This window comes from Tachyglossus aculeatus, chromosome 12, assembly GCF_015852505.1.
Source record: "Tachyglossus aculeatus isolate mTacAcu1 chromosome 12, mTacAcu1.pri, whole genome shotgun sequence".
Classification (NCBI taxonomy): domain Eukaryota; kingdom Metazoa; phylum Chordata; class Mammalia; order Monotremata; family Tachyglossidae; genus Tachyglossus; species Tachyglossus aculeatus.
In genome coordinates this window covers 43,706,166-43,732,849 of record NC_052077.1, presented here as the reverse complement: position 1 = coordinate 43,732,849, position 26,684 = coordinate 43,706,166, and the positions used below count along the sequence as shown (strand labels likewise).

General features: G+C 47.0%; 1 protein-coding gene across 1 annotated transcript in view; it reads left to right on the top strand.

The window, feature by feature from the left end:
• LOC119935730 (EF-hand calcium-binding domain-containing protein 6-like) overlaps positions 1-26,684 on the top strand; it is an 87,268-nt gene that overhangs the window by 57,474 nt on the left and 3,110 nt on the right. Inside the window, 3 exon segments of the mRNA XM_038755185.1 lie at positions 18,901-19,051; positions 22,633-22,757; positions 23,714-23,957. Of these exon segments, the coding sequence (XP_038611113.1) occupies positions 18,901-19,051; positions 22,633-22,757; positions 23,714-23,957 (520 nt within the window).

The following is a 26,684-nucleotide window of genomic DNA, read 5'->3' as shown; positions in this document are numbered from 1 at the left end:
AGGGTCTAGAGGTGCTCGGATAGATCCTTGCCGGGTCACGGGGGAGAGTTAAGATCGGAGAGGGGAGAGTCCAGGGGTGTTGGATGGTCCATTTTGGGTCACTGGAGGAGAGTCAGAGGTGTTGGATGGCCTATGCTGGGTTACTGGGGAAGAGTCAGGGATGGAGAGGGGAGAATCGGGGATCGGATGATCCTGCTGGGTCACTGAGGGAATATCAGGGATGGAGAGTTAGGAGTTAGAAGTGTTGAATGGTCCATGCTGGATTACTGGAGGAGAGACGAGGATGGAGAGGGGAGAAGCAGAGGTGGTCGATGTTCCATGCTGGGTCAATGCGAGAGAGTCAGGGATGGAGAGGGGAGAATCGGGGATCGGATGATCCCTGCTGGGTCACTGGGGGAACGTCAGGGATGGAGAGTTAGGAGTTAGAAGTGTTGAATGGTCCATGCTGGATTACTGGAGAAGAAACGAGGATGGAGAGGGGAGAGGCAGAGGTGGTTGATGTTCCATGCTGGGTCAATGGGAGAGAGTCAGGGCTGGAGAAGAGAGAGTGGGTCACTGGGGGAGAGCTAGCGGTGTCGAATGATCCATCCTTATCAGAAGGTTGGATGTAAGCTCGTCTTCTAGACTGCAAGCTTATTGAGGGCAGGGAATGTGACCGTTCTATTGTTCTATTGTCCTCTCCCAAGCACTTAGTTCAGTGCTCTGCACACAGTAAATGCTCAATCCGGTGCTTAGAACAGTAGAGAAGCAGCGTGGCTCAGTGGAAAGAACACGGGCTTAGGAGTCAGAGGTCATGGGTTCTAATCCCGGCTCCCCCAGTTGTCGGCTGTGTGACCTTGGGCATGTCACTTAACTTCTCTGAGCCTCCAGTTACCTCCTCTGTGAAATGGGGATGAAGACTGTGAGCCCCACGTGGGACAACCTGATCACCTTGTATCCCCCCAGCACTTAGAACAGTGCTTTGCACATAGTAAGCGCTTAACAATCAATCAATCAATCAATCGTATTTATTGAGCGTAATTATTATTGTTAATAATGGCATTAACAAATGCCATTATTATTATTATTATTATTACTTGGCACATAGTAAGCGCTTAACAATCAATCAATCAATCGTATTTATTGAGCGTAATTATTATTGTTAATAATGGCATTAACAAATGCTATTATTATTATTATTATTACCTGGCACATAGTAAGCGCTTAACAAATACCATAATTATTAAATGCAATTGAATGAAAGGCAACCAGCATCTAGTTGCTCAGAGTTTTGATGCTACTGGGAGACCCAGGGTCCTTTCCTGGGCGTTGACTAGCGAGGCTGACCCATGGCTTATCGAAGTGGGGAGGACGGTCGTGATTTGTGAGCCAAAGTTTCTTCCTGATTTTATAGTAATCGGCATTTGTGTGTTCGGTTGGGAGACAGGGTGGGCTGAAGGAAGAATTGAGATTTCCCTCCCTCTGCTCTACCCCCCCTCCCCTCCCCACAGCACTTGTGTATACATGTACTTATTTAGTATTCTGTTGATTTTATGAATGATGTGTATATATCTATAATTCTATTTATTTATATTGATGCCTGTCTACTTGCTTTGCTTTGTTTTGTTGTCTGTCTTCCCCCTTCTAGACCGTGAGCCCTTTGTTGGGTAGCGATTGTCTTTATTTATTGCCGAATTGTACTCTCCAAGCGCTTAGTACAGTGCTCTGCACACAGTAAGCGCTCAATAAATACGATTGAATGAATGATTGGAGGGAGGGAGGGCGTCCCCTCTGTAGACTGTAAACTCATTGTAAGCTCACAGGAAACGTGTCTACTAAAACTCTGTTATAGCGTGCTCTCCCAAGCACTTAGTACAGGGCTCTGCACATAGTAAATGCTCAGTAAACACTCTCCCCCTCGTCCCCCTCTCCATCCCCCCCATCTTACCTCCTTCCCTTCCCCACAGCACCTGTATATATGTATATATGTTTGTACATATTTATTACTCTATTTATTTATTTATTTGTTTATTTTACTTGTACATATCTATTCTATTTATTTTGTTAGTATGTTTGGTTTTGTTCTCTGTCTCCCCCTTTTAGACTGTGAGCCCACTGTTGGGTAGGGACTGTCTCTATGTGTTGCCAATTTGTACTTCCCAAGCGCTTAGTACAGTGCTCTGCACACAGTAAGCGCTCAATAAATACGATTGATGAGGATGATGATGATGATTCATTCACTCAATCGTATTTATTGAGCGCTTACTGTGTGCAGAGCACTGTACTAAGCGCTTGGGAAGTCCAAGTTGGCAACATATAGAGACGGTCCCTACCCAACAGTGGGCTCCCAGTCTAGACGGGGGAGTGATCTGTTGAGCTGGAGGAATCAGGAATGCTCCCCCATTAGAGTGGTAGCCCCTTAAGGGCAGAGGCTGTGTCCTTTGCTTCTGGGCCACTCTCCCAAGTGCTCAGGCCAGTGGTCTGCCAACTGAAGGCGCTCAGAAACCGTTGTCCGCTGGCTGGTTGTCGTGACGAATGTGAGTTGGGAAGGCCGGAGCCAGGGAATCCCGGCAGAAGGGATTTCATCCCTTGCCCAGATTATTAGACCGAGCCTATGCAGCTGCCCTGAATTTAAAGAAGCCATGTTGCCTCCTGTGTACAGCAATCAATCAATCAATCAATCGTATTTATTGAGCGCTTACTGTGTGCAGACCACTGTACTAAACGCTTGGGAAGTACAAGTCGGCAACACATAGAGACGGTCCCTACCCAACAGCGGGCTCACAGTCTAGAAGAGGGAAAGGCCAAGCAGTCAAAAGGACCTGGTTTCTAACCCCGACTCTGCCACGCGTCTGCTGCGTGACCCTGGGCAAGTCACTTCGCTGCTCTGTGCCTCAGTTACCTCATCCATAAAATGGGGACTAAGACCGGGAGCCCCAAGTGGGACATAGACTTTGTCCAACCTGATTCTCTTATAATAATGATGGCATTTATTAAGCGCTTACTATGTGCAAAGCACTGTTCTAAGCGCTGGGGAGGTTACAATTAATCGATCAATCAATCATATTTATTGAGCGCTTACTGTGTGCAGAGCACTGTACTAAGCGCTTGGGAAGTACAAGTTGGCAACATCTAGAGACAGTCCCTACCCAACAGTGGGCTCACAGTCTAAAAGGGGGAGACAGAGAACAAAACCAAACATACTAACAAAATAAAATAAATAGAATAGATATGTACAAGTAAAATAAATAAATAAATAAATAGAGTAATAAATATGTGCAAACATATATACATATATGAATTAAGAAAAGGCAGTAAGCTGTACATATTTACTATTCTATTAATTTTGTTAATAATGTGCACCTAGCTTTATTTTTATTTATTCTGATGACCTGACACCTGTCCACATAATGGCTAGAGCCCAGGCGATCGGGTTGTCCCACAGGGGGCTCACAGTCTTAATCCCCATTTTCCAGATGAGGGAACTGAGGCACAGAGAAGTGAAGTGACTCGCCCAAAGTCACACAGCTGACAATTGGTGGAGCCGGGATTTGAACCCATGACCTCTGACTCCAAAGCCCGGGCTCTTTCCACTGAGCCACGCTGCCTCTCTAGCCATGCTGCTTCTCTTATGTCTACCCCAGCACTTAGTACAGTGCCTGGCACATAGTAAGCGCTTCGAAAATACCCCGGTGATGGTGATGAGGACGATGATTATGGCAGAAACATGAGTCCCAGAAACAGCTAAAATCTTCTAGATGTGAAAACCCAGGACAGAGAGGCAGCTGACACAATGCCCCGCTTCCCCTCTCCCTAAAGGTGCCCACGGATGCCTGTCCACAGCACTGTTGCTATTATTCTCTATTCTCCCCATCTTACAGCTGGAGGGAACTGAGCCCAGAGAGGTCAACTGACTCTCCTGAGGTGTCACAGCAGGCCAGGGGCAGACTGAGGCTAGAGCCCGATCCCCAGACCACCCGGACCACCCCAGGCCGGGGATTCCCAGAAGGATGTGAGATGAGATCTGGAGAAGTAGGAAGCTCCGCAGAAAGTACGGGCAAATCCACCCAGAGGCTTCCGATCCCAGCATCCCGGCATGGGCCCCCCCGGGCAGAGAATGGGTCAGCGCTGACCCTTGGCCAGTCGGACACCCGTCACGGACCTGATCCGCCCTATCAAGCAGCATGTCCGAGAAGGGCGGAGAAGCAGCGTGGCTCAGTGGAAAGAGCACGGGCTTTGGAGTCAGAGGTCATGGGTTCGAATTCCAGCTCCCCCGCATGTCTGCTGTGTGAGCTGGGGCAAGTCACTTAACTTCTCTGCGCCTCAGTTCCCTCATCTGTAAAATGGGGATTAAGACTGTGAGCCCCACGTGGGACAACCTGATCACTTTGTTTCCCCCCCAGAGCTTAGAATAGTGCTCTGCACATAGTAAGCGCTTAACAAATGCCATCATCATTATTATTATTGTAATCAGGCCGCCACCTAGATGTCCCATCTACAAATCCATGTGGGGAAACCTCTTTTGTCAGACGATTGATACATCTCCCCCGCGCCTACACAACGCCTTTTGTGTGGTCCCTGTCGCCGCCGAAGGCCACGGCTCCCAGAGACCACGCTGCTCAGTGTGTGAGTGTGGGTGTGGGTGTGCACACATGTGTATATGTGTGTTTCTGTGTGTGTGTGTGGGAACGCACTGGGAGCAAGGCGTTTTCTCTCCCTTTCTTCCCTTCCCCGGGGAGGCCGAGAGGGGAAAGGTGGCATTAAAGATACTGATAAAAGTTAACCCTGGTCAAGCTCGGGGGAGACAATAGCCCTGTGTTGTCGTCGGCTGGAATCCCCATGACTTATTCTTCCTGTGTCCGTATAATCACCGGGGTGGGGGGGAGGCGGGCGGGGCATGATTAAAGATTACCATATCATTAATAGGATCCATGACTTTTGTTCAAAGGGTACTTGTGCAATGTTGCCTTGTGGATGAAGCCACCTAATCCTCTGAACCGCAGCTGTAGAGGAGAGAGACCCTCCCTCTGAGCCGGCCACACTCATTCCTCGTCCTCCCCCCGGCCCGCCCGCCCGCCCGCCCCCCGAACCCTGGATCAGGCCTAAAAACCAGGCCCAGACAACAGTCACCTCAAAGCCACAAAAAAGAAACATCCATTCTACATTTCCACATTCATCTCGCCTCTAACACCGAGATCACTGCTCGGATGGTGGCCAGATTAGAGGGGAACAATGGCGCTTGAAATGGAAAGTTTGCATCTCATTCCACTCCCGCCCCCCACCCGCACCCCGGACCCCCACCCTCAGCGGGAGGAGAAAAAGCCCATTTATTCCCGCCCCGCCACCACCCCGGGTATGGCCTCCTGAGGGTGACCACAGTTGTGCCTGGGCCTTGACCCTCCTGGAGGCCGGGGGTGTGACCCTGGGCGTCCCCCAACACCACGGAGGGAGCCACGTATCAAGATTTAGAACCGGACTTTTACTCCCTGTGAGTTGTCGCGATCCATAAAAAACCCTCAGGACGTACCCGACAAAAGTCCGTGTCCTCCCGGGAGAGCTGGGACCTGCAGGAAGCAGGGCCTGCCATCCGGGATTTGGGTGACAGACGACTCTCCTCGTGAAGTAATTGTCCCATCTATCCACTGATGGCATTTATTGAGCGCCCTCCCCGCCCACACCCAGGGTCAGAGCCCTGCACTAATTGCTTGAGTGAGTACTCTTTCTAGGCAGGGAATGTGTCTCTCCCAAGTGCTTAGTACAGTGCTCTGCACACAGCAAACGCTCAATAAATACAATCGGCTAAGATGGGTAAAAGAGTCAGTCCCCGCCCGCAAAGAGCAGGGACAGGCAGACAGAATCATGCCATCGATCTAAATATCAGTTTAGACATAAAAAGAGAGGGTGGGTACAAATTAGGATGATAATTATGGTATTTGTTGAGCACTTTCTACATGCCAAGCGCTGGATGACCAACGGTCCGGTTTGGAATCAGTGATTCTCTGGTCGGTCTGTCCTCTGTCCACTATGGATACGTCACCGGACCCCTTTATAGCCGGGGTTCAGTGTCCAGTCTCCCTCCGCCGAGTGCCGTGGTTCAGAAGTGACCCCCCGTGTTTACAGGAACCGGGAGGGGGATGCGGCAGCTTGGTGGTCCCTGCGGAAGACCCCCCTAAGTGCTGTGGGTTTTCACAGAACGTTTCATATAAGATGTCATTACCTGCTCTGTGACCTTGGATAAGTCACATAATAATAATAATAATGGCATTTATTAAGCGCTTACTATGTGCAAAGCCCTGTTCTAAGCGCTGGGGAGGTTACAAGGTGATCAGGTGTCCCACGTGGGGCTCACAGTCTTCATCCCCATTTTACAGATGAGGTAACTGAGGCACAGAGAAGTGAAGTGACTTGCCCAAATTCACACAGCTGACAAATTGACCTCTGACTCCAAAGCCCGGGCTCTTTTCCACTGAGCCACTCTGCTTCTCTAACTTCACATAACTAGCGTCCACACTAGTCCGCACAGTGCTTTGCACATAGTGTCCACATAACTTCTCTATGCCTCAGTTCCCTCATCTGTAAAATGGGGATTAAGACCGTGAGCCCCGTGTGGGACAGAGACTGGGCCCAATCCAATTATCTTGTACCTGTCCCAGCGCTTAGAACAGTGCCTGGCACATAATAAGCACTTAACAGATACTGTTATTATTCTTATTATCATGTTCCTTTGTGGAACCTGAGAAACGCACGGGACATTTGTCAGCCGTTTCCGGGCTGGAAGAGGTATTTCTGGGATGGTTGAGTGTCTTTAAATGACTATACCAGTGCAAGTGTAATAATTGTGGTATTTGTTAAGCACTTACTATGTGCCAGGCACTGTTCTAACCACTGGGGTGGATACATTGTAGCTCAGTGGAAAGAGCACGGGCTTTGGAGTCAGAGGTCATGGGTTCGAATCCCGCTATACCAATTGTCAGCTGTGTGACTTTGGGCAAGTCACTTCACTTCTCTGTGCCTCAGTTACCTCATCTGTAAAATGGGGATTAAGACTGTGAGCTCCACGTGGGGCAACCTGATCACCTTGTAACCCCCCCAGCGCTTAGAACAGTGCTTTGTACATAGTAAGCGCTTAATAAATGCCATTATTATTATTATTATTACAGGCTAATCGGTTTGGACACAGTCCGTGTCCCACGTGGGGCTCACAGTCTTCATCCCCATTTTACAGGTGAGGTAACTGAGGTACAGAGAAAAGAAGTGACTTGCCCAAGGTCACACAGCTGACAAGTGGCAGAGGCAGGATTTAGAACCAAGGTGCTTTTGGCGCCCAGGCCCATGCTCTGCCCACTATGCTACGCTGCTTCTTTTAAGCACAATTAGACTGATGATGCATGGCTGCTAAAGCCATGCTGGTTCCAAGAACAGGAAGGAGCAAAGGAATATGGAGAAGAACCGGGAAAAAAATAAGACAGATCTGAAGCCATGAGATAGAAAAAAACGATTTTGAAAAGGGAAGTTGTGCTTGTTTATTTGTTTTACGGAAGCAGCATGGCTCAGTGGAAAGAGTCCGGGCTTTGGAGTCAGAGGTCATGGGTTCGAATCCCGACTCCACCACGTCTGCTGTGTGACCTTGGGCAAGTCACTTAACTTCTCTGAGCCTAAACTACCTCATCTGTAAAATGGGGATTAAGACTGTGAGCCTCACGTGGGACAACCTGATCCCATTGTAACCTCCCCAGCGCTTAGAACAGTGCTTTGCACATAGTAAGCGCTTAATAAATGCCATTATTATTATTAGTAAGTGTCAAGCACCGTTCTAAGCGCTGGGGTAGATATCGGTCTATCAGGTTGGACACAGTCCCTGTCCCACATGGGGCTCACAGTCTAAGTAGGAGGGAGTAGGATTTAACCACCGATTCCTAGTTGAAGAAACTGAGGTACAGAGAATCAATCAATCGTATTGATTGAGCGCTTCCTGTGTGCAGAGCAGAGAAGCGAAGAGACTTGCCCAAGGTCACACAGCCAGCAATTGGCAGAGCTGAATTAGAATCCAGGTCCTCTGGCCCCCAGACCTGTGCTCTTTCCTCTGGGCCGCGCTGCTTTTTTAAGTTGTTCTCTGAGTCGTGAGCTGCTCTGCTTATAAATAGACCGACCAGACATCCAGGTGAAATTGGGACAGTCCCAAGTTTAAGAAAGTAAACAGTTACCCGGGAATGGGACTGTTCTGGTCACCCCGGTCATTCTGCCTCGCCCTGACTCTGCTGCTCATGCTCACTCTCCTTAAGCAGGCTTATTTTGTTAGTATGTTTGGTTTTGTTCTCTGTCTCCCCCTTTTAGACTGTGAGCCCACTGTTGGGTAGGGACTGTCTCTATATGTTGCCAATTTGTACTTCCCAAGCGCTTAGTACAGTGCTCTCCTTAAGCAGGCTTATTTTGTTAGTATGTTTGGTTTTGTTCTCTGTCTCCCCCTTTTAGACTGTGAGCCCACTGTTGGGTAGGGACTGTCTCTGTATGTTGCCAATTTGTACTTCCTAAGCGCTTAGTACAGTGCTCTGCACATAGTAAGCGCTCAATAAATACGATTGATGATGATGATGCTCAGTCCATGTTAATTATGGGGAAGCAGCGTGGCTCAGCGGAAAGAGCCCGGGCTTTGGAGTCAGAGGTCAGGGGTTCAAATCCCGGCTCCGCCAGTTGTCAGCTGTGTGACTTTGGACAAGTCACTTAACTTCTCTGGGCCTCAGTTACCTCACCTGGAAAATGGGGATTAAGACTGTGAGCCCCCCGTGGGACAACCTGATCACCTTGTAACCTTCCCAGAGCTTAGAACAGTGCTTTGCACATAGTAAGCACTTAATAAATGTCATTATTATTGTTATTATTATCATTACTTTGGAACTTGTACTGTAGGTGCTGGAAACAAGCTCAGTGTCTGGCCACTGTAGACCCCACAGATATCTGAACTATGCTCAGTTGGTGGTCTGTGTGAGCCCTAGGATTCTGGAACTAATAATGTGGATGTCGACCAGTCAATCATCACTGAGCACGTACTGTGTGCTGAGCACTGTACTATGCACTTGGGAGAGAACAATGTAACCTAGTTGGTAATAATAATAATGTTGGTATTTGTCAGGCGCTTACTATGTGCCAAACACTGTTCTAAGCGCTGGGATAGATACAAGGTAATCAGGTTGTCCCACGTAGGACTCACAGTCTTCATCCCCATTTTACAGATGAGGTAACTGAGGCTCAGAGAAGTGAAGTGACTTGCCCAAGGTCACACAGCTGACAAGCAGCAGAGCTGGGATTAGAGCCCATGACCTCCGACTCCCAAGCCCGGGCTCTTTCCACTAAGCCACGCTGGGGTAGGATAAGGGCTTGGATCAACCTCTGAAGCATGCTCAGTGTAGGCCTTCCGATTCTCAGAGTACAGATGTTGTTATTGATTCATTCATTCATTCAGTCAGGAATTTTTACTGAGCACCTCCTAAATGCAGAGCACTGTTCTGGCTACTTCCTATATGCAGCGTACTCTTCTGGGAGCCTCCTATGTGCAGAGCACTGTATTGGACACCTCCTTTATGCAGAGCACTGTTCCCGAGTGCCTGTTGTGAGCAGAGTGCTGTGCTGGACACATTGGGTCATATAGGAAAGCTCGGGGAGCTTACAGTCTAATAGGGGAGACCGGAAGATATTCATTCATTCACTCATTCAATCATATTTATTGAGTGTTTACTGTGTGCAGAACACTGTATTAAGTGCTTGGGAAAGTACAATACAACAATAAACAGTGACATTCCCTGCCCACGTCAAGCTTACAGTTTAGAAAGGGGGAGTCAGACATTAATACAAATAAATAAAATTACAGATATGCACGTAAGTACTATGGGGTTGAGACGGGGGAAGAGCAAAGGGAGCAAGTCAGAAGGATGCAGAAGGGAGTGGGAGATGGGTAAAGGGGGGCTTAGTCTGGGAAGGCCTCTCGGAGGAGATGGGCCTTCAATAAGGCTGTGAAGCGGTGAGAGTAATTGATGGATTTGAGGAGGGAGGGGATTCCAGGCCAGAGGCAAGACGTGGGCTAGGGATCGGCAGCGAGACAGGAGAGATGGAGGCCCAGTGAGAAGGTTAGAAGTAGAGGAGCAAAGTGGTCCGGCTGGGTTGTGGAAGGAGAGAAGCGAGGTGAGGTAGCTAGCTCTCTTCCTCCCTTCAAGGCCCTACTGAGAGCTCACCTCCTCCAGGAGGCCTTCCCAGACTGAGCCCCTTCCTTCCTCTCCCCCTTGTCCCCCTCTCCATCCCCCCCATCTTACCTCCTTCCCTTCCCCACAGCACCTGGATATATGTATATATGTTTGTACATATTTATTACTCTACTATTTATTTATTTTACTTGTACATATCTATTCTATTTATTTTATTTTGTTAGTATGTTTGGTTTTGTTCTCCGTCTCCCCCTTTTAGACTGTGAGCCCACTGTTGGGTAGGGACTGTCTCTATATGTTGCCCACTTGTACTTCCCATGGGCTTAGTACAGTGCTCTGCACACAGTAAGCGCTCAATAAATACGATTGATTGATTGATAGGAGGGGCAAGGTAATGGACTGCTTTAAAGTCCATAAGCAGCGTGGCTCAGTGGAAAGACCACGGGCTTTGGAGTCAGAGGTCATGGGTTCAAATCCCGGCTCCGCCAACTGTCAGCTGGGTGACTTTGGGCAAATCACTTAACTTCGCTGTGCCTCCGTTACCTCAGCTGCAAAATGGGGATTAAGACTGTTAGCCCCCCCGTGGGACCACCTGATCACCTTGTAACCTCCCGAGCACTTAGAACAGTGCTTTGCACATAGTAAGCGCTTAATAAATGCCATTATTATGATTGTTATTATTATTGAAAGCCAATGGCGAGGAGTTTTTGTTTGATATGGAGGTGGATGGGCAACCACTGAAGTATTTTCAGGAGCTGGGTGATGTGTCCTGAGCGTTTTTGTAGAAAAATGATCTGGACAGAAGAGTGAAGTAAGGACTGGAGTGAGAAAAGGCAGAAGGCTGGGAGGCCAGCACAAGCATCCAAACAGCGGGAGCCGAGGGAAGGTACAGATGCAATTGGTTCAGCAACAAGTGTTTGGGCGAAGGAATCAATGAACAAAGAAGGAAATAAAAAGGTCCACTTGCTGAAATGACATCTCAGGGCTAAAGGGGGCTGTTGTGGTGTCCTGGCCGGAGCAGTGGACGTTAGTCAGGGGAGGCTTCCTGGAGGAACTGGCTTTTCAGCAGGCTTTGGAGGAAGGGAAGGCCACGGTCAGGGGAGTTGGTGGAGAGAGAGCTGAAGGCAGGGTATTCGAGGAGGGCAGATGGGGGAATCCGATAGCTCTTTGTAGAGTGCTTTGTGCGCAGTATGTGCTCAATGGGGGAATGAATGATAAGGCCCGATGCCAGTGGTGTCTGGCTCACAATCCTAGGCCTAGGGCTCCCCAGAGAGCATGGTTGACAGAGAGCCAGGCGATCAGCCAAGCCCAGAGCCAACATAAATAACAATAATAGTTATTATTATTGTGGCATTTGTTAAGTGCTTACTATATGTTATGCACTTTTAAAGCACTGGAGTAGATACAGGGTAATCAGACTGTCCCATGTGGGGCTCACGGTTTTAAGTCCTATTTTCCAGATGAGGTAACTGAGGCCCAGAGAAGTGAAGTGGCTTGCCCCAGGCCACACAGCAGACAAGTGGCGTAGACGGGATTAGAACCCACCTCCTCTAACTTCCAAGTCCAGGCTCTTTCCACGAAGCCAAACTGCTTCTCATATTGGCTCCCTTGTTTCCTTGTGAGCCTTCCAGCCCCCTCCCTCCATCCCTCCCTGCCCCCCGCCGAGTTCTTGTGTATCTTCTCCAAGAAGGTCACATCCGACGCGGCGTCCCCCGCTGCGCCGGGTCAGCTGAAACACGGCCGGACAATCCCCGCCTCTGGTCAGACCAGTCTCATCTCAGGAAAGGGAAAAACCATATCCCGACTGATTGATTGGCCTCTTCCCAAGGCACACAGCCTGATGCTCGGCCCTCCAGCCTTCCCTTTTCGCTCTGAGGTCTGAGCTTCCCCCATCAGAGGTCACTTACTGGACGTGACTGGGAGCCAGGGATAGCCAGGGAGGCCCCGGGCAACCACGGGGCAATGGTCAATGTCTGGTAGATTGTTACATTGTTCTCCCCCAAGCACTAGTACAGTGCTCTGCACACAGTAAGTGCTCAATAAATACGTTTGACTGACTGACTCTGGCCATGTCCAGGCAGCCTGGAGCACAATAGTGGTTTCTGAAACTGTTGTAAGTTTCATTAAGTTGGGTGAAGACTCACTAACAATAATAATAATAATGGTATTTGTTAAGCAATTACTACGTGCCAAGCACTGTTGTAGATACAAGGTTATCAGGTTGGACACAGTCCTTGCCCTATTTAGGGCTCACAGTTTTAATCCCCATTTTACCAATGAGGAAATGGAGGCCCAGAGAAATGAAGTGACTTGCTCAAGGTCACACAGCAGACAAGTGGTGGAGCCGGGATTAGAACCCAAGTCCTTCTGGCTCTTATACCCCCGTGCCCTATCCAATCAATCAATCAATCAATCGTATTTATTGAGCACTTACTGTTTGCAGAGCACTGTACTAAGCGCTTGGGAAGTATAAGATGGCAACATATAGAAACGGTCCCTACCCAACAGTGGGCTCACAGTCTATCCACTTTGCTGTTTCTCTGGGAAATGTCTGGGACCACCCCCAACCCCAGCCAAGCCTTTTGATGGAGTGGTGGCTCTTCGCATTTTTACACCACCTTTTCTTGGATGGACATTAAAACTGCCCGGGGTTCCCTCTCCCTCCCTCCTGGCCCCCCAAACACATCTCATCATCTGCCACTCAGAAAGAACTGGAATCCCTAGGCCTTGAACTGGGCAGACCCAGGCCGGCCCTCCCACCCGTCCATCCGTCCAGATCTGACCCCGTGGATTTCTAGATAAAGCCAGGTCCCAATGGGAAGCTGGAAGCAAACGGTCAGCGACTCCGGATGATAGGCCTCACCCGAGGAGCTCTGTCGGCCCCATGTCCTGCAACAGGGGGAATGGACAATGAATAAATCATCATCCCACCCCTCAACCCCTCCTTGCCCTCCAGCCCCCACCGGGCCCCGATGCTTTTGGATAAAGTCCTCAGACCCTCTGCCCGCTGTCAGGCTAATTTCCCCCAGTTTTTTCGCTTGATTCGCTCTGTATGACCCAAGGTCGCGGCCGAGACCCCCGGTTCCCCGCCCCCCGGGGAAGATGCCGGATGGCCTCCTGGCGTGGCCGCCGACCCCACAGATAATAGCCGGGAGGGTCTGCGGCTGGTGGCCCCCCGGCAGCCTCCCCGTGCACCCAAGCGCAAACGGGACTCATTAAGGGATTGGCCCTCCTTGGCTCCCAGAAGGCCCGAAGGAGGAGTAGCCACCCTAGGCTGGACTAGTGCCAGAGATGGCCGACGACCTGCCATCCCCTTGACCGCGCGGCCACCTGCATCTCTGAACCGCCTCAGTGTGCCTCAGTTGGAAATAGAAGGGGTGGGAGGTGGAGGGGAGGCTTATGATAATAGTGATGATGGTATTCGTTAAGTGCTTACTGTGTGTCGGGCACTGTTAATAATGATAATGATGGCATTTGTTCATTCATTCATTCATTCATTCAATCGCATCTATTGAGCACTTACCGTGTGCAGAGCACTGTACTAAGTGCTTGGGAAGTACAAGTCGGCAACGTATTGAGACGATCTCTACCCAACAGCGGGCTCACAGTCTAGAAGGGGGAGACAGACAACAAAACAAAACATGCGGACATCATCATCATCATCATCATCATCATCATCATCAATCGTATTTATTGAGCGCTTACTGTGTGCAGAACACTGTACTAAGCGCTTGGGAAGTACAAGTTGGCAACCTATAGAGACAGTCCCTACCCAACAGTGGGCTCACAGTCTAAAAGGGGGAGACAGAGAACAAAACCAAACATAGTAACAAAATAAAATAAATAGAATAGATATGTACAAGTAAAATAAATAAATAAGTAGAGTAATAAATATGTACAAACATATATACAGGCGCTGTGGGGAAGGGAAGGGGGTAAGATGGGGGGGATGGAGAGGGGGACGAGGGGGAGAGGTGTCAAGTCGGACAGGTGTCAAGTCATCAGAACAAATAGAATTAAAGCTAAATGCACATCATTAACAAAATAAATAGAATAGTAAATATGTACAAGAGTAAACATGTATGTTAAGCACTTACTATGTGCACAACACTTATAAGCGCTGGGGAAGTTACAAGGTGATGAGGCTGTCCCACGGGGGGCTCACAATCTTTATCCCCATTTTACAGATGAGGGAACTGAGGCACAGAGAAGTGAAGTGACTTGCCCAAAGTCCCACAGCTGACAATTGGCAGAGCCGGGGTTTGAACCCATGACCTCTGACTCCAAAGCCCGGGCTCTTTCTATTGAGCCACTCTGCTTCTCTAGCAGATGGGGTGTCTCATCAGCCCAGTGAGTCTGGAAGGTGCCTCCTCCAGAAAAAACAGGGGGGAATAGGGAGTTGAATCATCCGACGAGATAGAAAAAGCCAAAGGAAATTGGGAAGATGATTTAGTTTTGCCCTCTCCCCTCTATCTAAAGAGGCTTCAGGATACCTGGAGCGAAAGGAGACTGACTCCAGGGATGTCTGGGATAAGTAGAAACAATAGTCTGGGTGAGTGAGAATGCAGAGGTTAGGGTTCCTTGGTTCCTTGGTTTTATAATTGTATATATTATATTTATATATTTATAATTGTCATATTATTGTCACATATAATCATATACAATAATACATCTATTATAGAATAATGTACAATAATATAACTATTATAATATATAAGTATATATAATGCTTATTGAATATAATTATATATGATAATATGACCATTATAATATCTAATCATATATTGTATATAGTAATATATTATGGTATTTATATCCACCCCTGCGCTTAGTACAGACTGTGAACCCGTTGTTGAGTAGGGTCTGTCTCTATATGTTGCCAACTTGTAATAATAATAATAATAATAACGGTATTTGTTAAGCACTTACTATGTGCAGAGCACTGTTCTAAGCGCTGGGGGGGAATACAAGGTGATCAAGTTGCCCACGTGGGGCTCACAATCAATCCCCATTTTACAGATGAGGTAACTGAGGCTCAGAGAAGTTAAGCGATTTGCCCAAGGTCACACAGCCGTCATGTGGTGGAGTCGGGATTCGAACCCATGACTTCTGACTCCAAAGCCCGTGCTCTTTTCACTGAGCCACGCTGCTTCCCAAGCGCTTAGTACAGGGCTCTGCACACAGTATGCGCTCAATAAATACAATTGAATGAATGAATGAATGAGTTGGATACGGTCCCCATCCCACTTGGGTTCACAGTCTCAATCCCCATTTTACAGATGAGGGAACTGAGGCCCAGAGAAGTGAAGTGACTTGCACAAGGTCACACAGCAGACAAGTGGCAGAGCGGAGATTAGAACCCATGACCTTCTGTCTCCCAGGTCTGGGCTCTATCTACTATACCATGCTGAAGAGTAGGGGGTCCAGAATAGAGCCTTGTGGGATGTCCTCAATAAAAATAATAATAATGATGGCATTTGTTAAGCGCTTACTATGTGCTAAGCATTGTTCTAAGCACTGGGGGGAGATACAAGGTGATCAGGTTGATCCACGTGGGGCTTACAGTCCCCATGTTGCAGATGAGGTAACTGAGGCTTGGAGAATAATAACAATAATAATAATAATAATAATAATAATAATAATAATAATAATAATAATAATGTTGGTATTTGTTAAGTGCTTACTATGTGTGAAGCACTGTTCTAAGCGCTGGGGGGGATACAAGGTGATCAGGTTGCCCCACGTGGGGCTTACAGTCTTAATCCCCATGTTACCGATGAGGTAACTGAGGCTTACCTCCTTCGCCTCCCCACAGCACCTGTATATATGTATATGTTTGTATGGATTTATTACTCTATTGATGTATTTATTTTATTTGTGCATATTTATTCTATTTATTTTATTTTGTTAATAGGTTTTGTTTTGTTCTCTGTCTCCCCTTTCTAGACTGTGAGCCCACTGTTGGGTAGGGACCGTCTCTATATGTTGCCAACTTGGACTTCCCAAGCGCTTAGTCCAGTGCTCTGCACGCAGTAAGTGCTCAATAAATACGATTGAATGAATGAATGAATGAATGAATAATAATAATAATAATAACGCGTTTACTATGTGCGAAGCACTGTTCTAAGCACCGGGGGGGGGGGATACAAGGTGATCAGGTTGCCCCACGTGGGGCTCACAGTCTTAATCCCCATTTTACAGATGAGGGAACTGAGGCTCAGAGAAGTTAAGTGACTTGCCCAAGGTCACAGAGCAGACATGTGGTGGAGTCGGGATTAGAACCCATGACCTCTGACTCCCAAGCCTGTGAGATGGGCAGTGGAAAAGCAACCAGCAAACAAAATTGGGAAGGAGAAATCAGAGAAGGAGGAGAACCGCAAGAAACAGTGTGGTCTACTGGCTAGAGCAGGGGCTTGGGAGTCAGAGGGAATAACGGAAAGTGCAACGGTCAGAAGGACCTGGGTTCTAATCCTGACTCTGCCGTTTGTCTGCTCTGTAACCTTGGGAAGTCACTTCACTTCTCTGGGCCTCAGTTACCTCATCTGTAAAATGGGGGGTAAGGCTGTGAGCCCCATGTGGGACAGGGACTGTGCCCAACCTGATTAGCTTGTATCTATCCCAGCTCTTAGAACAGTGCCTGGCACATAGTAAGCGCTTACCAAATAGCATTAATAATCAATCGATGGTATTCACTGAGAGTTTACTCTGTGCAAGTGCTTTGGCGAGTACAATATAACAGAGGAGGTAGACACGTTTCCTGCTTAATAATAGTAATAATAGCATTTGTTACACACTTACTATCATCATCAATCGTATTTATTGAGCGCTTACTGTGTGCAGAGCACTGTACTAAGCGCTTGGGAAGTACAAGTTGGCAACATCTAGAGACAGTCCCTACCCAACAGTGGGCTCACAGTCTAAAAGGGGGAGACAGAGAACAAAACCAAACATACTAACAAAATAAAGTAAATAGAATAGATATGTACAAGTAAAATAAATAAATAAATAAATAGAGTAATAAATATGTACAAGCATATATACATATATACAGGTGCTGTGGGGAAGGGAAGGAGGTAAGGCGGGGGGATGGAGAGGGGGACAAGGGGGAGAGGAAGGAAGGGGCTCAGTCTGGGAAGGCCTCCTGGAGGAGGTGAGCTCTCAGTAGGGCCTTGAAGGGAGGTGCAAAGCACTGTTCTAAGCGCTGGGGAGTTTACAAGGTGAACAGGTTGTCCCACGTGGGGCTCACAGTCTTCATCCCCATTTTACAGATGAGGTAACTGAGGCCCAAAGAAGTGAAGTGACTTGCCCAGAGTCACACAGCTGACAAGTGGTGGAGCCAGGATTGGAACCCATGACCTCTGACTCCAAAGCCCGGGCTCTTTCCACTGAGCCACGCTGCTTCTCATTCAGTCTATAGTTTGCAATCCACAGTCTAGAGTTATGCAATGATGCACTTTCCAATATTCCCTTTGGGAAAACTAGGCTTTTTTTATTCATTCATTCATTCATCATATTTACTGAGTGGCCACCATATGCAGAGCACTGTACTGAGCTCTTGGGAAAGTACGGTCCAACAATCAACTGTGACATTCCCTGCCCATAACGAGCTCACAGTCTAGAGTCTGGAGAAGCAGCGTGGCTCAACGGAAAGAGCCCGGGCTTTGGAGTCAGAGGTCATGGGTTCAAATCCCGGCCCTGCCAACTGTCGGCTGTGTGACTTTGGGCAAGTCACTTCACTTCTCTGGGCCTCAGTTACCGCCTCTGTAAAATGGGGATTGAGACTGTGAGCCCCCCGTGGGACAACCTGATCACCTTGTAACCTCCCCAGCGCTTAGAACAGTGCTTTGCACATAGTCAGCGCTTAATAAATGCCATTATTATTATTATTATTATTAGAGTGGGGGAGATGGACACCAATAACAAATAAATAAAATGACAGATATGCACTTAAGTGCTTTGGGGCTGGGGCGGTGGGCGAGGGGATGGGGAGAGCAAAAGGAGCAAGTCAGGATGACTGCAGAAGGTAGTGGGAGATGAGGAAAAGTGGGGCTTAGCCTGGGAAGGCCTCTTGGAGCACGGGCTTGGGAGGCGGAGGATGTGGGTTCTACAGCGTGGCTCAGTGGAAAGAGCCTGGGCTTGGGAGCCAGAGGTCATGGGTTCGAATCCCGGCTCTGCCGCTTGCCAGCTGTGTGACTTTGGGCAAGTCACTTAACTTCTCTGGGCCTCAGTGACCTCATCTGTAAAATGGGGATGATGACTGTGAGCCCCACGTGGGACAACCTGATCATCTTGTATCCCCTCCAGCGTTTAGAACAGTGCACATAGTAAGCGCTTAATAACTGCCATTATTTATTATTATTATTCTAATCCCGACTCCTCCTCATGTCCGCTGTGTGACCTTGGGCAAGCCGTTTCGCTTCCCTGTGCCTCGGTGACCTCATCTGTCAAATGGGGGTTAAATCCGCGAGCCCCACGTGGGACAACCTGATGACCTTGTATCCACCCCAGCGCTTAGAGCGGTGCTTGGCACAGACTGTGAGCCCACTGTTGGGTAGGGACTGTCTCTATATGTTGCCAACTTGTACTTCCCAAGCGCTTAGTACAGTGCTCTGCACTGTAAAATAAATAAATACGATTGATGATGATGATGATAGTAAGCGCTTAACGAATACCATAATCACCATCAACCCGTCAGGACTCCCAGGATCGGTGTCGTTCCCTCCAGGGGTCCCACGGCCCCCAGCCCCCCAAGGAGGAGATCTGTGGCAGCCTCTGTTCCTGAGGTTAAGGAGGACGCTCCCACGCCCCACTTCCAGGCCCGGGATGCCCGGCCACCGGGACCAGCTGGAGAAGGCCAGAGGAGGAGCCTGGATCAGGTAGGGAAAACATCTCTGCTACCTCCTCCGCCGTCTCCGGAGGCTTCTACAGAGCCGTAATTTTATTATTAAATAAAGTACCTGACAGCATAATCAGCGCTAAACAAATGCCACCATAATATAACTGAGAGCTCACCTCCTCCAGGAGGCCTTCCTAGACTGAACCCCTTCCTCTCCCCCTCGTCCCCCTCTCCATCCCCCCCATCTTACCTCCTTCCCTTCCCCACAGCACCTGTATATATGTATATATGTTTGTACATATTTATTACTCTATTTATTTATTTATTTATTTTATTTGTACATATCTATTCTATTTATTTTATTTTGTTAGTATGTTTGGTTTTGTTCTCCGTCTCCCCCTTTTAGACTGCGAGCCCACTGTTGGGTAGGGACTGTCTCTATATGTTGCCAATTTGTACTTCCCAAGCGCTTAGTACAGTGCTCTGCACATAGGAAGTGCTCAATAAATACGATTGATGATGATGATGATGATAACTATTATAATATATAATTATATATAATAGTTATATGGTTTATATATACCTGTATATATGTATATATGTCTGTACATATTTATTACTCTGTTTTTTTTGAGAAGCAGCGTGGCTCAAGTGGAAAGAGCATGGGCTTTGGAGGCAGAGGCCATGGGTTCAAATCCCGGCTCTACCACATGTCTGCTGTGTGACCTTGGGCAAGTCACGTCACTTCTCTGGGCCTCAGTGACCTCATCTGTAAAATGGGGATGAAGACTGTGAGCCTCCCGTGGGACAACCTGATCACCTTGTAACAGCCCCAGCACTTAGAACAGTGCTTTACACATAGTAAGCGCTTAATAAATGCTATCATTATTTTATTATTATTATTTTTTTTTTATTTTACTTGTCCATATCTATTCTATTTATTTTATTTTGTTAGTATGTTTGGTTTTGTTCTCTGTCTCCCCCTTGTAGACTGTGAGTCCACTGTTGGGGAGGGACTGTCTCTAGATGTTGCCAACTTGAACTTCCCAAGCACTTAGTACAGTGCTCTGCACACATTAAGCACTCAATAAATACGATTGATTGATTGATTGATTGATTTATAGAGAAGCAGCGTGGCTCAATGGAAAGAGCACGGGCTTTGGAGTCAGAGGTCATGGGTTCAAACCCCGGCTCTGCCAATTGTCAGCTGGGTGACTTTGGGCAAGTCACTTCACTTCTCTGGGCCTCAGTTGCCTCATCTGTAAAATGGGGATGAAGACTGTGAGCCCCCCGTGGGACAACCTGATCACCTTGTAACCTCCCCAGTGCTTAGAACAGTGCTTTGCACACAGTAAGCGCTTAATAAATGCCATTATTATTATTATATAATTATATATGATAATAATATGACCATTATTTCTAGACTGTGAGCCCACTGTTGGGTAGGGACCGTCTCTATGTGTTGCCAACTTGTGCTTCCCAAGCGCTTAGTACAGTGCTCTGCACACAGTAAGCGCTCAATAAATATGATTGATTGATTGATTATAATATCTAATTGCATATTATAATGGTCATATTATTATCATATATAATCATATACAATAATACATCTATTATAATATAGAATACTATACGATAACTATTATAATACATAATTATATATAATGCTTATTGAATATAATTATATATGATAATATGACTATTATGACATCTAACCAGATATTGTATATAGTAATATATTATGGTATTTATATCCACCCCAGCGCTTAGTACAGACTGTGAACCCGTTGTTGGGTAGGGTCTGTCTCTATATGTTGCCGAATTGTACTTTCCAAGCGCTTAGTACAGTGCTGTGCACATAGTAAGTGCTCAATAAATACGATTGAATGAATGAATGGCAACATAGTAAGCGCTTAACAAATACCATAATAATAATAATAATAAAATTATATGTTAGTATATCATTATATAATATTATTATAGTATGTGTATAATATATATTTATGTATGAACAACATATAATATATTCATATATAAAGCTCAACATAGTAAGACTTTAACAAATACCATAATAATTATTATTACAATATAATTACATATTGTATATCATTATTGTTATTATTATCATTATTATTATTATTATTATTATTATTATTATTATGGTGTTTGTTAAGTGCTATGTTGCCAGGCACTGTACTAAGCGCTGGGGTGGATACAAGCAAATCGGGTTGGACACAGTCCCTGTCCTACGTGGGGCTCACATTCTCAATCCCCATTTTGCAAATGAGGGAAGTGAGGCACAGAAAAGTGAAGTGACTTGCCCAAGGTCACACAGCAGACAAGTGGCAGAGCGGAATTAAAACCCATGACATGATGACTCCCAGTAGTCTCTCCACTACGCCATGCTGCTTCTAATGTCTGTCTCTCCCTCTGGACTGCAAGCTCGTTGTGGGCAGGGAATGTGTCCCTTTATTGGTCTATTGGACTCTCCCAAGCATTCCTTCATTCAATCGTATTTATTGAGCGCTTATTGTGTGCAGAGCACTGTACTAAGTGCTTGGGAAGTACAAGTTGGCAACATATAGAGACAGTCCCTACCCAACAGTGGGTTCACAGTCTAGAAGGGGGAGACAGAGAACAAAACAAAACATAATAACAAAATAAAATAAATAGAATAAATATGTACAAATAAAATGAATAGAGTAATAAATTTGTACAAACATATGTACATATATGCAGGTGCTGTGGGGAGGGGAAGGAGGTAAGATGGGGGGGATGGAGAGGAGGGGGCTCAGTCTGGGAAGGCCTCCTGCACTCAAGCCTCAAGCACTTAGTACAGTGCTCTGCACACAGTAAGCGCTCAATAAATACGATCGAGGGCGTGAATGAAACATCCATCATCATCATCATCATCAATCGTATTTATTGAGCGCTTCCTATGTGCAGAGCACTGTACTAAGCGCTTGGGAAGTACAAATTGGCAACATCTAGAGACAGTCCCTACCCAACAGTGGGCTCACAGTCTAAAAGGGGGAGACAGAGAACAAAAACCAAACATACTAACAAAATAAAATAAATAGAATAGATATGTACAAGTAAAATAAATAAATAAATAAATAGAGTAATAAATATGTACAAACATATATCCATATATACAGGTGCTGCCGGGAAGGGAAGGAGGTAAGAAGGGGGGGGATGGAGAGGGGGACGAGGGGGAGAGGAAGGAAGGGGCTCAGTCTGTTGGGAATCCAGAGGTTCCCAGAAGCCCTACCCCCAACAGAGTGGGTCGACAGGCCACGTTCATTTGACATAATAATAATAAAATAATATAGTAATAATAATGGTGTTCGTTAAGCGCTTACTATGTCACTTGACAAAATAGCAGTAATAATAATAATGGTATTTATTAAGCTCTTACTATGTGCCAAGCACTGTTCTTAATGCTGGCATAGCCCCCCTCCCCTGGTTCCTCCCTGACCCCCCGTCCCCCGGCCCATAGCCAGTCCTTTACCGCAGCCTCCATCCCCCGAACCCCAAGAAGTGGGGTGAGACCAAACTCGGGGCCAAAATTGGAGCAAAATCAGACAAGGCCCCTCGAGCTCTCCCTTCTCCATCCTCCAGCTATTTCAGGTGCTCAAGAGCCTCGTCTCGCAGCGTTATCGCGCCCTGGAAAAGGAATTTGAGGAACTCGACTCCATGAATTCCAGGCGCCTCAGCCAGGAGAACATGTACGTCCTCCTAAAGCGGTAAGACACTCTCGCCGTCGGTCCCCTCGGAGGAGAGAATGAGAGAAATAATAATAATGATAATTGTAATAATAATAATAATAATGATTGCCACGCTGCTTCCCTGTGTACTATGTGTAAATCCAAACCTATATATTTGTGTGTACTTCCTTACTGAGCTACTAAAGCGTACACTCACTTACACAATAATAATAATAATAATTACGGTACTTGTTAAGCATTTACTATGTGCCCAGCAGTGTTCTAAGCACTGGGGTAGATACAAATCCCTGTCCCACATGGGGCTCACACTCATAATCCCTATTTTACAGGTGAGGGACAGAGAAGTGAAGTGACTTGCCCAAGGCCACATAGCAGACAAGGGGCGAAACCAGGATTAGAACTCGGGTCCTCTGTCTCCCAGGCCGGTGCTGTATTCACTAAGCCATGCTGCTTCTGGTTTATGAGAAAATTCAGCCCAGGTCTGCTGCACCCCCATCCCACCCCATCCCATGGCTCAGTGGAAAGAGCCCGGGCTTTGGAGTCGGAGGTCATGGGTTCAAATCCCGGCTCTGCCAACTGTCAGCTGTGCGACTTTGGGCAAGTCACTTCACTTCTCTGACTCAGTGACCTCAGTAAAATGGGGATTAAAACTGCGAGCCCCCCGTGGGACAACCTGATCACCTTGTAGCCTCCCCGGGGCTCAGGACGGTGCTTTGCACATAGTAAGCACTTAACAAATACCATCATTATTATTATTCCATCCCATCCCATTCCATTCCCTGTGACTCTGGGCAAGTCTCTTCTCTGTGCCTCAGTGACCTCATCTGTAAAATGGGGATTAAGACTGTGAGCCCCACGTGGGACAACCTGATCACCTTGTAACCTCCCCAGCGCTTAGAACAGTGCTTTGCACATAGTAAGCGCTTAATAAATGCCATTATTATTATTATTATCATTATTATCATTATTCCCAGGCTCGGCATCCACCCGGAAGTCTCCCGAGGGGAGATCCGCAGCCTGTGGGACACGCTGATAACGAACCAGGACAAGACTCTGGACTTCCTGGAGTTTGTGCGGCACTTTGGCTACTCCCCCAAGTCGGCCTGCTACCCTAATGCCAAGATCTGCCCCCCGAAGAGAGGGGACCACAACATCAACCTGTGCTCCAAGAAGCTTAGCTGCGACTCAGACATCCTTGTGGACAGGGTTCGAGCTCAGGTGAGCCCACCTCCGCTCCCCCTCCCCGCGACCAAGCCGGAAGGGGCATCCGGTACATAGGATGGGGCATCACATATCACAGTCTTAATCCCCATTTTACAGATGAGGGAACTGAGGCTCAGAGAAGTTTAAGGGACTTGCCCACGGTCACAGAGCAGACGTGTGGCGGAGTCGGGATTAGAACCCATGACCTCTGACTCCCAAGCCTGTGAGACGGGCAGTGGGAAAGCAACCAGCAAACAAAATTGAGAAGGAGAATTCAGAGAAGGAGGAGAACCGCAAGAAACAGTGTGGCCTAATGGCTAAAGCAGGGGCTTGGGAGTCAGAGGGAATAACGGAAAGTGCAACAGTCAGAAGGACCTGGGTTCTAATCCTGACCACCTTGGGCAAGTCACTTCGCTGCTCTGTGCCTCAGTTACAATTCTAGAACACAGTTCTAGACTGTGAGCCCACTGTTGGGTAGGGACCATCTCTATATGTTGCCAACTTGTACTTCCCAAGTGCTTAGTACAGTGATCTGCACGCAGTAAGCGCTCAATAAATGCGATTGATTGAATGAATGAATGAATAATAATAATAATGATGTGCTTACTATGTGCGAAGCACTGTTCTAAGCACCGGGGGGGATACAAGGTGATCAGGTTGCCCCACCTGGGGCTCACAGTCATACATATAAAATATAGATTTTCCATCATTTATTCATTTACTGCCCATCTCCCCCTCTAAGATCGTTGTGGGCAGGGATTATGTTTACCAACTCTGCTGTACTGTACTCTCCCAAGAGCTTAGAACAGTGCTCTGCACACAGTAAGCGCTCGACGAAAACTATTGATGATGTTCGTGTGACCCTTCTGAATCTCTGGGAGCTGGAGAGGGTCTTTATCTTAGCAAAACAGCTGGTGGAGTCTAGGGGAAGATGCCTAGATCATCATCATCATCATCAATCGTATTTATTGAGCACTTACTGTGTGCAGAGCACTGTACTAAGCGCTTGGGAAGTACTAGTTGGCAACATATAGAGACAGTCCCTACCCAACAGTGGGCTGTTACTGTTATTATTGAATTCCCTCAATCAATCAATGATATTTATTAAGCCCACTGTGGAATGAATGAATGAATGGGATGAATGAATCGTTCAATGTTGAACGATTGAATGAATGAGTTAAGCGCTTACTGTGTCAGAGCACCATACTAAGTGTTTGGGAGAGTACGAGTACAATATAACAAGAGTCGGTAGACACATTCCCTGCCCACGAGGAGCCGGCAGTCTAAAAGGGGAGCAGGCATTGATAGAAATAAATAAATTACAGATATGTACATTAAATGCTCTAGGGAAGAGGGAAGGGTGGAAAAGGGAGCAAATCCAAGGGCTAGAGCAATGCAGACGGGAGTGGAATAAGACGAAATCAGGGCTTATTTGGAGAAGGCCTCCCGGAGGAGATGAGCTTTTAATAAAAGCTTTGGAGGTGGAGAGAGTGATGATCTGTCGGTTATGAAATGGGAGGGAGTTATTTATTTATTATAGTTATTTATTTATTTATTTATTTCAATTGTACCTATCTATTCTATTTATTTTATTTTGTTAGTATGTTTGGTTTTGTTCTCTGTCTCCCCCTTTTAGACTGTGAGCCCACTGTTGGGTAGGGACTGTCTCTATATGTTGCCAACTTGGACTTCCCAAGCACTTAGTACAGTGCTCTGCACACAGTAAGCGCTCAATAAATACGATTGATTGATTGATTGATTGATTGAGTTCTCGGCCAGAAGCAGGATGGGGGCAAGGGGTCAGTGGAGAGATAAACGAGATGGAAGTCCTGTGAGTAAATTGGTAAATTAGAGGAAGAAAGTGTGCGGGCTTGCCTGGGTTCCTGTCGTGTCTTGTTGGCTTTTCAATGGGACTTGAGCTTTCCATTCATTCATTCATTCAATCGTATTTATTGAGCGCTTACCGTGTGCAGAGCACTGTACTAAGTGCTTGGGAAGTACAAGTCGGCAACATCTAGAGACGGTCCCTACCCAACAACTGGCTCACAGTCTAGAAGGGGGAGACAGACAACAAAACAAAACATGGAGACAGGTGTCAAAATCGTCAGAACAAATAGAATTAAAGCTATATGCACATCATTAACAAAATAAATAGAATCGTAAATATGGCTCAGCGGAAAGAGCCCGGGCTTTGGAGTCAGAGGTCATGGGTTCAAATGCCAGCTCCGCCAATTGTCAGCTGTGTGACTTTGGGCAAGTCACTTAACTTCTCTGTGCCTCAGTTCCCTCATCTGGAAAATGGGGATTAAGACTGTGAGCCCCCGTGGGACAACCTGATCACCTTGTAACCTCCCTAGTGCTTAGAACAGTGCTTTGCACGTAGTAAGCACTTAATAAATGCTGTCATTATTATTTTTATTATAAGCAAACACATTCCCTGATCACAGTGAGTCTGCAGTCTGAGGGGCAGGGAGAGGGAAGGCCCCACATGCCCTATTTACAGAGGAGAGAAATGAGGCGCAGAGAGGTTATGTAACTTGCCCCAGGTCACACAGCAGCTTTTTAGACTGTGAGCTTGTACTTCCCAAGCGCTTAGTCCAGTGCTCTGCACACAGTAAGCGCTCAATAAATATGATTGATGATGATGATGATGGTGGAGGGGCAGAGCTGAGAGTAGAACCCGGGACCCCTGACTCCCAGAGGACCGGTCTGAATGGCTCTGTGTTGGGGAATATGTGTGTG